The sequence below is a fragment of the Sprattus sprattus genome (assembly GCF_963457725.1).
Source record: "Sprattus sprattus genome assembly, chromosome: 3".
NCBI lineage: Eukaryota > Metazoa > Chordata > Actinopteri > Clupeiformes > Clupeidae > Sprattus > Sprattus sprattus.
The window spans coordinates 36,892,206-36,904,939 of record NC_137922.1 but is presented as its reverse complement, the minus strand read 5'-3'; the positions used below and the strand labels follow the sequence as shown (position 1 = coordinate 36,904,939).

At 42.9% G+C, this 12,734-nt stretch overlaps 1 protein-coding gene across 1 annotated transcript; it reads left to right on the top strand.

The window, feature by feature from the left end:
* The first annotated feature begins 216 nt into the window (after window positions 1-216).
* On the top strand, window positions 217-12,712 carry slc16a5a (solute carrier family 16 member 5a). The gene is made up of 6 exons (XM_080834187.1): window positions 217-449; window positions 2,090-2,557; window positions 3,510-3,653; window positions 8,698-9,288; window positions 9,950-10,198; window positions 11,094-12,712. Exons 2-6 carry the CDS (start codon window positions 2,200-2,202, stop codon window positions 11,366-11,368), a joined length of 1,617 nt encoding a protein of 538 aa, XP_080690313.1. The 5' UTR covers window positions 217-449; window positions 2,090-2,199; the 3' UTR covers window positions 11,369-12,712.
* Window positions 12,713-12,734: the final 22 nt, after the last annotated feature.

Genomic DNA, 12,734 nt, shown 5'->3' with positions numbered 1-12,734 from the left:
AAAATAACCTTGAAGACATTATATATACAGTAATGGTCGTCCCTAAGTCTTATTTGGGCGCCTACCCTGTACCAACATACCAAGGCTGGTTTAAACGCTCGGGGCTACAGTTACAGTCTCACTTCACAGCCATGTTCTCTCGTTGCTCACAGTCTACTCGTTCCCACGTCAGTTGTCTTTTGGACATAATTTAACTGTACTGTGCCTGCGCAACTGTGCAGAGAGAACAGCGAATGAGTAAAGACTTCGGATAATGTTGTTTTTCACCTTTAGCACAACATCATTGCGTCTCTCGGCCCTTACGTCCTGTCTCCACCCACCCACCACCAGATCAGGAACATGATCCTCTGACGGCTAGAGTGGAGGCAAGCGTTGTCCAGATGAAGTGGAATGGACGAGCAAAAGAAAGAAATGGCTGGCTAGAGGAATACGCCCATTGGGAAGTAAAGGTGAGGTATTTTGTCCTGTACATGTTTGTGTCGCGTAGGCTTTTGACTAAATGTTTAAATACGGTTAAAGGCTTTCTCTGTTCTGAACCGCTAAAGGCATCACGTTGTTGCTTCCTGAGGCGTTTCTTTTGAATGCCGTTTGTGCGCACCAAATAACTCATTTAAGTCATTGAAAGTAGTGATACTGGAGGCTACTACGACGAGCCAAATCCATCGGTTATTCTGTTAATATCAAACACAAACATCAGGCTGTTAAACAAACATTAATGGTCCAAGGCTAGGCTTGCGCACATTTGTGACTTTTTCTCGTTGTTTTGGCGTCAGCCTACTATACGTAGCCTGTATTATTATTTCACTTGGTTATCGCATCCTTTATCATGATTTGCTGCTATTAAGGAGGATATCCCAGGGTAGGCTACTGTCTGCGTGGTCACAGCACATCCACATGATTTAGCGCATTCAGCTATCCAGAGAAAGAAAGCTAAGTGGAGCCTTAAACATCATAGGATTAGGGTCTCCAAAATGACAGAGGTATGGAACACATACAAAATGAATTGCTATTGACAGCTTCGCTGCTTTGACAGATCTGGCAACCAGGGGGCACATCTTGTTCCCTGTTGGCATTTGCTTATGACAACTTGAACAGTGTCTATTGCCTGTCTCTAACACTGGTTGGGTACTTGTATAGTTGGTACTGTTTGTGTCGGATCAAGAGATGAATAATAAGAGTTGGTGACACATCTGGCCAACTTTAACTCAGAAATCCCAACGTGTGCCACCCGTACAGAGGGATTTACTCTCTAAGACATGAAAAATAATTCGGTTCGGTACACGGTTAAGCAGTCCAATGGCAGGCAAACAATCCAAAAGGGCAAAGGCAATAGAGAAGTCGAAAACAGTCCAGGGTGAACAACACGAGAAATAGCCAATAACACTGAGAACATTTGAGAACACTGGAAAACAAACACGCAACATTAATGACGAACCAGCAACGAGAGACAAGAACACAAGGACTATATATACACACAACAGATAACAAGGGACAGGTGAAAACAATCAAGGCAGGGCAGACAAAGAGACACAGGTGGACTAAACGAGGGGAATTAACAAGAACAGATAACGAGGGACAGGTGAGAACAATCAAGGCGGGGGAGACAATGACAGCAATGAGGGCACATGGCAAACACAACAAACACAGGGAAGCACATGGTGAAAAGCACATGGTGGGAACAAGGAAGCACAAAGACTAGACAACAAAGATCACATGACACACAAGGGAGACAAACTAATAAACAGCACAAGCACAATAACAAGGGAAGGGCGTGAGGAGACAGACACAAGGAGACAAGGGTAAACAAACACAAAAGAAGGAACACGGGAGACACGAGGGATACATACAATGAAACAAGACAGGGACAGAACACAGACCTCACACTGTTTGGCTCCTGGTCCCATGAAGTCTATCATATGTTTCTCTAATTATCATTTAATAACAATGTTTAATTTGACAATGTTTACTTATTTTATGTTTTAGAGCAGAGACACAGTTATATGTCATTGTTTCAGCTCAACATTCTTCTTATGTTGTCATGTCAATCATATATTCATGTGTTCATGTGTGTCTCTTTTCTCTGGACTAGACACAGCTGACCAAGAAGAGACCATTTGAGATGGAATGTTGTAGTCAGTATGCTTTTCAGGGGCAAATATTGACTGGCAGTGCCAAGCCTTTGCCCACAAACCCTAGAAGATGATGATGAACAATAGTGAGAAGGGTGAGAGCCCTCAGGAGGCCACTCCGGCCCCTCAGCAGGAGCCCTCTACCCAGGACCCTGGGCCCCGAGAACCAGCAGAGGAAGAGTATGAGGATGGGGATGTGGTGGCACAGGGTTCCCCCTCTACCAGGCCACATCCAGGAGCCATTGAGGCACCGGATGGGGGTTGGGGCTGGGTGGTGCTTGCAGCCACTGTCATGGTGCTGGCCCTAACACTTGCCTTCCCATCCTGTGTGAGCATCTTCTACACGGACCTTCAGACAGAGTTCAATGCTACCAACAGTCAGACGTCCTGGGTGCCCTCCATCATGACTTCAGTTCTCCATGTTGGAGGTGTAGTAGATCTTTGATCATGTGAAACACATTTGAAAAACAATAATGTAGATTTTTGTCAGCTACACTGGTATGATTGTGTTGTAGGCCAATTGGCAGGCATATATTTATATCTAACGTTCAAACAAAAAAAATGTGCAAGTCGTGCATGTTCAGACATGAACACGTGTTATGTGGCACGTATGTGTCTGTTTTCACATGCAGACTTGTATCCAAGTTCATGCTCTCACTCCATAATTTTCCACATAGTTATTGCAGCCTTTTCGTAGTTAAAGTAAGGTGGTTTGTTCTGTCAGAGCCGGTGGGGGCATTAGACTTGAGTACACACACAGAGCTCTTCAGGTCAGGTTATGAGGGCTAGCATCTGTTCATGTTTGTTTTTTGCGATAAGGGAGGTATCGAGGTATGTGTTTGGCCTACTACACACGGATGCAAATAGATGTAAATAGATCCTCCTCGAAAGCCTTAGTGTGTAGTGAGGGGTCACAGTGCATTCTGCAAGTGTGGGAAATTGTGAGTATAAATCCATAGCCCAACAATGGATACCAGTCATGTAGCCCTATGGACTGTTCCAATATGAGTACACAAACCAGCACATTGTTTAAAAAGTGGTATTTGCAAAGGCAAAGAAGGATTTCAGATTATGGCCGTAATCGGGGTCATAAAATGGCTCTAAGCCTTTTCCTGCGGTGTGTGAGGAAGTTTGAAAGGGAAGGCTCTTTGTGTGAATAAGCTCTTGGGTCAGTCATGTGTGTTTGTGCAAATGTATAGAATGGTATGGAAAAGTACACCCTAATCTGTTTCGTGTGTGTTTGTGTGGCTTTGTGTGTGGCTGTAAGGCATGTATATGGATTTATTCTCAAATGTGTGTGTGTGTGTGTGTGTGTGTGTGTGTGTGTGTGTGTGTGTGTGTGTGTGTGTGTGTGTGTGTGTGTGTGTTTGTTTCCCCCAGGTCCACTCTGCAGCATGTTAGTACAGCGGTTTGGTTGCAGGGCCACAGTTATGTTTGGGGGAGTGATGAGTGGGCTGGGGATGACCTTCAGCTCCTTCACAAACTCTATGGAGGAGCTCTACATCACTGCAGGGGTCATCACAGGTCAGAAGTCACACACACACACACACACACACACACACACACACACACACACACACACACACACACACACACACACACACACACACAGCTGCATGGCCTCAGCAAGCAGAGCAAGCCACATGGTCCAGAACATAATACCAGCATTTTCTTAACTTATTTTACTTCCTCAAAAAGTAAAATTCCTCAAATTGAATTACATGAAACATCATAGAAAATAATTAACATTAAAAAATAAACATTAAGTGAAGTTCTCTTCTCAGCCCTCATGCTAACTGTGTTGTACAACAACATTTTACTGGATGGTGTGGGATAGATAAGACCTTGAGGCTACTTTAAAAAAGAAGCCATTTAAATGTAACTTTTTTCCTTGTTTCCAAAAATGTAAATATGCAAGTTTGAACAACTGAACAGCTAAACCATAAACCATTATGCTTTGGTTATTTAAATGGAATGTATTTAAAACACATTCTGTCGTAGGTAGTTAATCAGGTCACCCATTATTACCTGTGTGTACCTAGCGTCTATCGTTTTGACAAGTAACCGTATAATGAGCAGGATAGTCAGATAATGACTGCCAGACTATACATTATCCCTTATTTATCACATGACAATGTCAATGGTCATGTTCAGTAGACCATGTCATCCCATTTCAGCTTCACTACATTTAGCTTTAGCTCTAGGTTCTTGTCTTATATGAGCAAAGTGACCTAGAACTTATTTAATATTCAGTCCAACAAATTAGAATGATCTCCAGACACTATAATTACAAACGGCATATAAAATCATACACATTGGTAATTCAAAGTGCTTTACAAATGAGCAGATAAAACAACATACAAAATAAGAGATTCAAAAAGGTAAAGTGAATTATAAAAGAATATAGGAAAATAAGAGATTAAAAAGGGTACCATGTGTTGTAATAGAAAAATAAAAGGTTAAAATAAAGCTAATAGAACAAATGAATTAAAACATAAATAAATGCAAAGTAGATCACATTAAAACAGCTAACAAAAAGCACCTGAGAACTGTTTGGTCTTAGAAGCAGAGCAGCTAAAAGCTGCTTCAACATATTTAATTCTGACAGTAGGTATTACCAACCGATTTCTCTCCAGTGATTTGAGATGTCTAGCAGGTGTGTACCCCTGAAACATATCAGAGAGGTAATTTGTTCCTGTCCCATTTAGTGATTCATAAACAACCAGCAGTGCTTTAAAGTAAATTCTACTACTGAAAGTCAGTGTAAAGGGCTCAGGTATTGGATTAATATAGTCAGTTCTTTTAGTTTTTGTAAGAACCCTAGCAGCTGCATTTTGTACAAGCTAAAGCTGTGTGATTGTCTTTTTTAGAAAGGCCTGTGAAAGGACTATTGCAGTTGTCAACCCTGCTGGAGATAAAGGCATGAATGAGTTTTTTATGTTTTGACCAAAGGCCTCTCAGTTTGGCTTGGCATGTTTTTAAATGGTTAAAAGCTGACTAAGTTATTCCTTTGACAGGGTTGTTAAAACCTATATTTCAATTAATTAAGAGACGAGAAGAGAAGAGATGAATTAAGGATTTAAGGAAATTTGAGTCAATATGAGTAGCAATCCTAGATCTCTCTTCATTTTTCCCAAATAACATGATTTAACTTTTGTCCTGGAATTTTGAGTTAGTGAACTACATGAAATGTTTATTAGCTTATTATGTCCATATGTTAGTGTGTGTGTTTTCCTTATTTTTTGCTAACATAATAAACGTGCGGCTGCCCATGCAGACTGTAGTAGGGATGAGAATTGATAAGATTTTAACAACTCCGATTCCATTCCGATTCCTGCTTATCGATTCTCTTATCGACTCTTTTTGGGCAAGGAAAAAAAAAGTACAAACGTGCTTATTTAAATTAAGTTTCTTTTATATAATATTTAGGGCTGGGCAACGATTACAATTTTTAATCGCGATTAATCGCATGATTTCCCTGATTAATCACGATCACTCGCATTTGTATACGCAAAATCCGACAATGAATTCAAAAGTAATGTACAGTGCACATAATATTCTCTGAATAGATGATGCACAGCATATACAGTATGTATGTGTACATCTACACATTTTAAATAACCAAAAATAAACCTAAGAATAGGTCAACAAACTGGGGTCCAGAGACCCAAAGCCTAGGAATCCTTTTCCTTGATGGAGTGCCAGAGGGTCCCAACAAAGAAAATACATATTTGTTTAGACTATAATTCCAACCATAAGCAACAGAATGTATGACTGATTTGGTAATGGGTTTCATACAATTTTTGTAATAAAACCTCTAATCTCGAAAATCTCATCAGATGGGGGAGCGTGGAAAATAATCTTATCAAATGGGGATCCCTCCCTGGTCAAATTTGTGGCAGTTTAGGGGTCCTTGATGTACAACAGTTTAAAAAGCGCTGTGCTAAATAATATTTGAACATGCCAATTACAAATAGTGAAAGCTGGTTTACACAATGAAACAAATGGCACTAACAATAGACTGTTAGATTTTACCTTCGATATTAACAGATGAAGCGCTAACGTTAGCCGCCCTGCTGTTGCTTGGTTGAGATTCATTAACGTAATCGTCACTCTGTAGCGCACAAACGCAACATACCTGCAAAGTTATTGCATACTGTATGGACAAATGTTTCTGCATAATGGTAGTATTTCCTCCCGTTTGGCGAAATAGACGTTTTGCAAGCCTTGCAAGTGGCCCTGTGGTCATCTTTTCGCATGAAATATAACCACACTTTTGAACGCCTCTGCCTAAGCGCCATATTGGCTGCAGTCTAAACAAAACAAAGCTGCTTGCGTGTGACGTCATTGCGCATGCGCAAACGGCACATACTGTACATCGATAGCGGAATCGTAAAGGACTTTGGCTTACAATTCCAAGGAATCGTCCACTGGGAGCTGGTTCTTGACAAGAACCGGTTCTCGATCCCCATCCCTAGACTGTAGCCATAATCCTCATCCAAGCGCAAATAGTAACTGAACTGTGGGCATATAGAATTAAGGTAAAGACACTAAGCAGATTTAATTTTCAACATATTAATTGTAGAAATACAATGTATTAAAAAACTGTATTAAAATGACAACAATATTTACAAATAAATTACATTAACGTAGACAAACAACTGATTGATGGATTCTTATTCTGTATTTGATTTCTCATTCAAAGTGACCATGCCTTAGGTCTATAACTCTGAGACAACATCAACAAGTTGACAGTTATTTTTCACAAACTTTTGACCACCTTACCTAGCTCACTCTTTCGATCAAAAGCAGCACAAGTGTCAAGGTGCTCCTCACCCATGGTGGCATGCAAAAAATGTGTAATGGTTTATGGCAACTGAAGAAACGTTCTTCTTGTGTGCTACTCACAGGAATTGTGAGATATATTTGTTAAAGGGCAGACAGATTTTGGGACGCTCAATCCACGTCATTGGCTCTAAGAAAGGCTCAAACTTGGCCAATAGAAAGCTCATCCATCTCCAGACTTGGGTACATTTTGTGACAACATTGTAGAACATTAACTCGTGAACTCGCTTTCACTTGTGCTCTTGCCTCGTTCGAATCAGGGTAAAATACTATCTCAGCAGGGTGTCTAACATAGCAGGTCATCAAGGACTGTTTGGAACCGTAACTCTCTTTCCTGTCTGCTAAGATGCCTTCAGACTGCCCCTAACAGTTGGTTTTGAAGTCAACATCAATGTTGCCTCCGTGATGCCCATGACCCATAAATGTGTGGAGCAGCTCCCTCAAGCAACTGCAAAAAGTAAACAAAGATGGCAGACCAGACTCCGCTGACGGACGTGCTTAGTATGTTATTGCAAACTGCAAATCGATTTTTCAAAAGTTCATACTGCCTCAGCATGGCCCTTCATGTCAGATAACCTTTGCTCAGCCTTGGTGGGTGATACAGAGGGCTGCACTCCAATGTTATCGGTTTCCACGTGCTCTCAATCTCAAATTGACTACTGAGATCCCAGGGAGTTTGTTGTGCTATACGTCATTCCAGCATTTGTCACGCTGTTGCGTCATTCCAGTGGTGGTCGTTGGGCATTCCTGTTTCAGCTTGTGGGGACATTTGTTTTGGTTCCACAAAGTTCTTGTTGTTTTTCTCTTTTTTACTGGGTACGGCTGCCGAGTACTTATCTGAAGGCCCCACGGTAGGTGGGTGTTAAAGGAGAAAAGATTGTTGCCATTTTAAACATTTGTCCCCATCCAGCTGAAAAACAAACAAACAAACCAACCACAAAAAAGCGTTTTTATGAGCCAGGTGTTTAAACTGAGCTGTCAGGAAAACACAAAACTTTGAGTGGACCACTGAATTTTATATAGCTTACTCATTTAGGGTACAACAGTTCCTTAAAATCTTGGAGGTAATACTGTTCTTTGTACACGTGATTTGCACCAACATGCACAATAATGCCTTGTTTTGTGTTGGAGACCGCTGCATTTCGATGGCAGCATGGAATCATCCCTTCTCCATCTCATGTCTAACAACAGAGTCACCAAGAATGAGGGTGACATCATTTTGTTTTTGGGGTCTACTAGAATAGATTTACATGCTTCAGGGTTCAAAAAACACATAGTTATTTTCATAGCACCCTCTGTCTGAGACGCTCCGTTACAGCTCCTGTGTCTCTAAGGCCCCTCTTCTGATGAGCCTTGTGTGCTCTTGGTCATCTACGTAGGCGGACAATATGGGTTATGTCATCTTGGAACAAAGGAAAAGGGCTGGAATTCCAAACAAGGCACATCAGACAGCTTTGTAACTTAAAAAAAGGATAAAAGAATAACAATTCCGTGCACAAAAACCTACATAACACAATAAAGGAAAGGGGGAAACCTGAAAAGCATAACCAAAAAGTGAATACAATAAATCACCTCATAGGACACATAAAAAACAATGGGTGTCTTAAAGAACATCAGACATACAGTTTAACTAGTCTTTAATGTTACCAAGGCCTTACTCAACATTAAGGCAATCTGGTTTCCTAACTCTCTTTTCAAACCCTCTTGTCTTCCCTCTCCTCAGGTCTTGGCTTCTGTTTCAGTTTCCAGCCTGCTGTCACCATTCTGGGTCAGTATTTTGTGCGCCGCCGACCTTTTGCCAATGCCATGTCATCCACTGGCACAGCCCTGGGTCTGTCTGTGCTACCATTCCTAGGCCACTACCTCCATAGTCAGTTTGGCTGGCGGGGCAGCTTCTTGGTGCTTGGGGCCGTGTTGCTCAACTGCTGTGTATGTGGGGCGGTCATGAGGCCCCTGGGACCCCGGAGGAAGCAAAGCGTTGGGGTCCCGGCTGCTCCCTCAGCTAACGGCAACACGGAGTCCTCCGGGAAGCGGAACAGTGTGGTACAGTCGTGGTGTAAGAGTGCGGCAATGACTTTGCACAAGAACATGGCCTTTGACCTGTTCTGCATTAATCTCCGCTTCCGCATGTTTTCACTGGGCATCACGTGGATGATGCTGGGCTTCGTGGTGCCGCTTGTGTATTTGGTGCCCTATGCCACCACCTCGGGCATGGAGCCGAGCCGTGCCGCACTGCTGCTCTCCATCCTGGGCATCATAAACATCTTCATCCGCCCACCCATTGGCCTGCTCTTCAACATGCCATGGTTTAAAGGTAGGGCCTGTGTGATTATGTGTGCCTTTTTGAAGGTGTGTTTGTGTGTTTGTGTGTGGAGAGGGGAGGGGAGGGGGGAGAGAGAGAAGGAGGGCGGTGTACTTAACCCCACCTGATCTCATGGTTTCTTGATTGCTCACAGACAGCGTGTGGGGACTTGTTCTGTGCATATATGTTGACACAGTGCTATCCATAATGTTTGTTTGCAAAGTAAACATACGTATCTATCATTTCTTACAAAGTAGTTCACCTTCATGCTAGATGACTGTAGTCCATGCTAGATTACTTTTTTAGAGTTAAAAAAGCACCTGCCACTGTCAGAGTGACACAGCACATAAGCACTGTGTACACACACACACACACACACTCACACACTCACACACTCTCACACACACACACACACACACACACACACACACACACACTCACACACTCTCACACATACACACACACACACACACACACACACACACACACTCACACACTCACACACTCTCACACACATACACACACACACACACACACTCACACACTCTCACACATACACACACACACACACACACACACACACACACACACACACACTCTCACACACACACACACACACATCTGACTAACACTAACCTGACCTGGCCTTCCTCTCCCCACATTCCCACATCAGGCCGCCACATCTACGTGTTCAGCGCCGCCCTGCTGTTCAACGGCCTGAGCAACATCATCTGCTGCCTGGGGCCGAGCTTCGAGGTGCTCCTGGCGTACGTGCTGACCTACGGGCTGTCCATGGCGGTGGTGGGCTCGCTGCTCTTCACCGTACTCATGGACACGGTGGACATGAGGCGCTTCCAGTCAGCGCTGGGGCTCCTATCGGTCATGGAGAGTGTCACACTGCTCATCGGCCCTCCACTGGCAGGTAAGGGAGATAGAGATGCAGGTGTGTGTGTGTGTGTGTGTGTGTGTGTGTGTGTGTGTGTGTGTGTGTGTGTGTGTGTGTGTGTGTGTGTGTGTGTGTCTGACTGTCTGTACATGATGCACATAATGCTCATGTTCATCTTGTTTTTCTCAATGTTAACCACCAGATGTTCACTTGTTGTCAAATTGATATGCGTTTTAGATCTCCCTGGAGGCCATGGCTGAGTTACTGTTGATATGGTTCTTGCGTAACTCTTTTCTTTCCTAGAAAATACATCAGACACAGCATGGTGCATCATTGCTATGGATTACTCAATGTCTGACCTGTGTGCCAGCTTTGTCTCTAACACTTCAATTATAGCCCAATCTGATCTGTCCCATGAGAAGACAGTGCAATGCAGTTTATTATGCAGGCCAGTTGAGCAGCCATCCAAGAGAACCCCACACACACCATGACTCAGGGCTTTTAAGGTGTTTGTTTAGGGCCAGAAAATGCTGACTCCTTGGTGACTGCCTTTTGCGAGTCAGTCATGTGTGTTGGGCTGAATCAGACCACACCTGTGCAGTTCCCCTGTTGATATGTCAGAGGGATGGGTAGTGGTGCGTTGTCTTCAGCTTAGACCTGAAAGCCAAAAAATGGGGATAGACTGCAGCAAGTCACATTCTTGTGTGTGGATTAACTTTCAGGTTTTTTCTGTTGCTGATGCTGTTTGTCTGTTCTTATTTGAAGGGATTTCAATCATGCTTATAGAATTTAGACAGTACCAGATGGTCTCTCTCCCACAAAATTGTCCCATGACAGAGCTGTGTACATAGTGTCATGCAGCATATCATGCTCCTTTAAACCGCATCACTTCCTTAACATGGAGACCGACTTCCTGTTGTTTTTGTTTCAGGCGTCCTAGTGGATCGAATGGGGGTCTACACACACGTCTTTGTCGCCTGCAGTGTCACTGTGGTGACATCTGCTCTCTTCCTCATGCTGTCATTCTACTGGCTGGACCGCAGGGATGCCAAGTGCAAACAGGAGCAGCAGGCAGCCCCCAACGGACACCCGCCAAAGGCTTGTGTCACTCTGGTTCCGGAGTGCCAGTACCGCAGTGTGCCCACAGAGGGCGCCAGAGACACCGGTGGAGCCGAGTCCGAGACAGACCCCGTCACCCGTCTGTGAGTGAACATGAGCCTGTGTCTGACCCAACACTCCTGAACACATCCACACAGCGTAGTGGAGTTGTACACGGGTTTGTGTTGAGCTACAGTATTTCACTGTGACACAAGGTGTGTTTTAAGGTCAGGATTCAGGAGCCTTACCTGTTTTTATTCAGCCTTAATTAATGATCTATTAATAGATGCCCTCAAAGGAATTGTGTTTTTACTCATGACTGTCTCCATATGCTACTGACGTGTGTGAAAGTCAATCAGCCTGACAGTAATATAACAGAAGTACCAAGCGGCCTTATGGACTAGGCTCCCTCAAAGATGGCACCCACTGTGCAAAAAGGGGGAAGTAACTTTTGTTATACACTGGACAGATAGTAATACTGCTGCTCAAGAACGTGTACGTGTGATATCTATGGAGTTTAATAACGCAATCTGTGATATTGAATGACCATAAGAAATTATGTTTTTCTGCTGTGAATTCAGCCTCAAACCAAATGAAACATGGTTTATGTAGGATCGGTGTCTGTTCTACATCAATACCACAATCACTGAATGAGGCTTTCAAGCCAAAACCCTATGGTGCCTTTAACCGCTGTGACTGAGAGACAAAGATATATGTGTGGTCACCCTCGGGCAGCAAATGTGACCCTGGGTGTTCAACTGGTGTTCTTCGAGTTAGGTCCATGTAAGCTCAGAAACTTCCACGCAAGTTCTCCTCTGATGGGAAAAAAAAACGCATTTCATGTTTGTCTATATATCTATCTAGATTTCTATCTATCTTTCGATAGATCGATTAATCAATCAATCGATCTATATATATAAATATATTCCTATATCTACTAAACAGTCTGTTTATATATCTATATATCTGTCTAACAACTGTACATGCAAAGGACTGTGCCTTTCTAGGCATCTGCTGCACTAAACACCAGCAACATTCTTACTGCTGCTTCAGGCTTTATTGCTGTTACATGTTTATGAGGCGTATTCAGTATCACAGCTGTCTGAATATGTTTATTTTGTACTGGAGGTGGTGCTAATCTAGCTCTTCTAGGTGGGCCTTGCTGTTATTCATCACTATTTAAAGGGATGGATCATCCAAAGCTGCAGTCGAATGTTGAAGTACTTATGGAGCGAGAGGTGACTTTTGCTTTCAGTCACTGGTTATTTAAAGCCTCAAAGGTTGACAAAATGTATGTAAACCTCCTTCCAACCAGTGAGGACTTTCTACATGGGAATGCTCCAGAGGTATTTTTCAGGTATGTTACATAGAGAATAGAGCTGGAGATGTATTTTAATCATATGCTGATAATTTTGGTCACAGCTTTAGGTTTTTTTAATAAACCAGTATATTTGTGGCACTTCAGTCACATTCT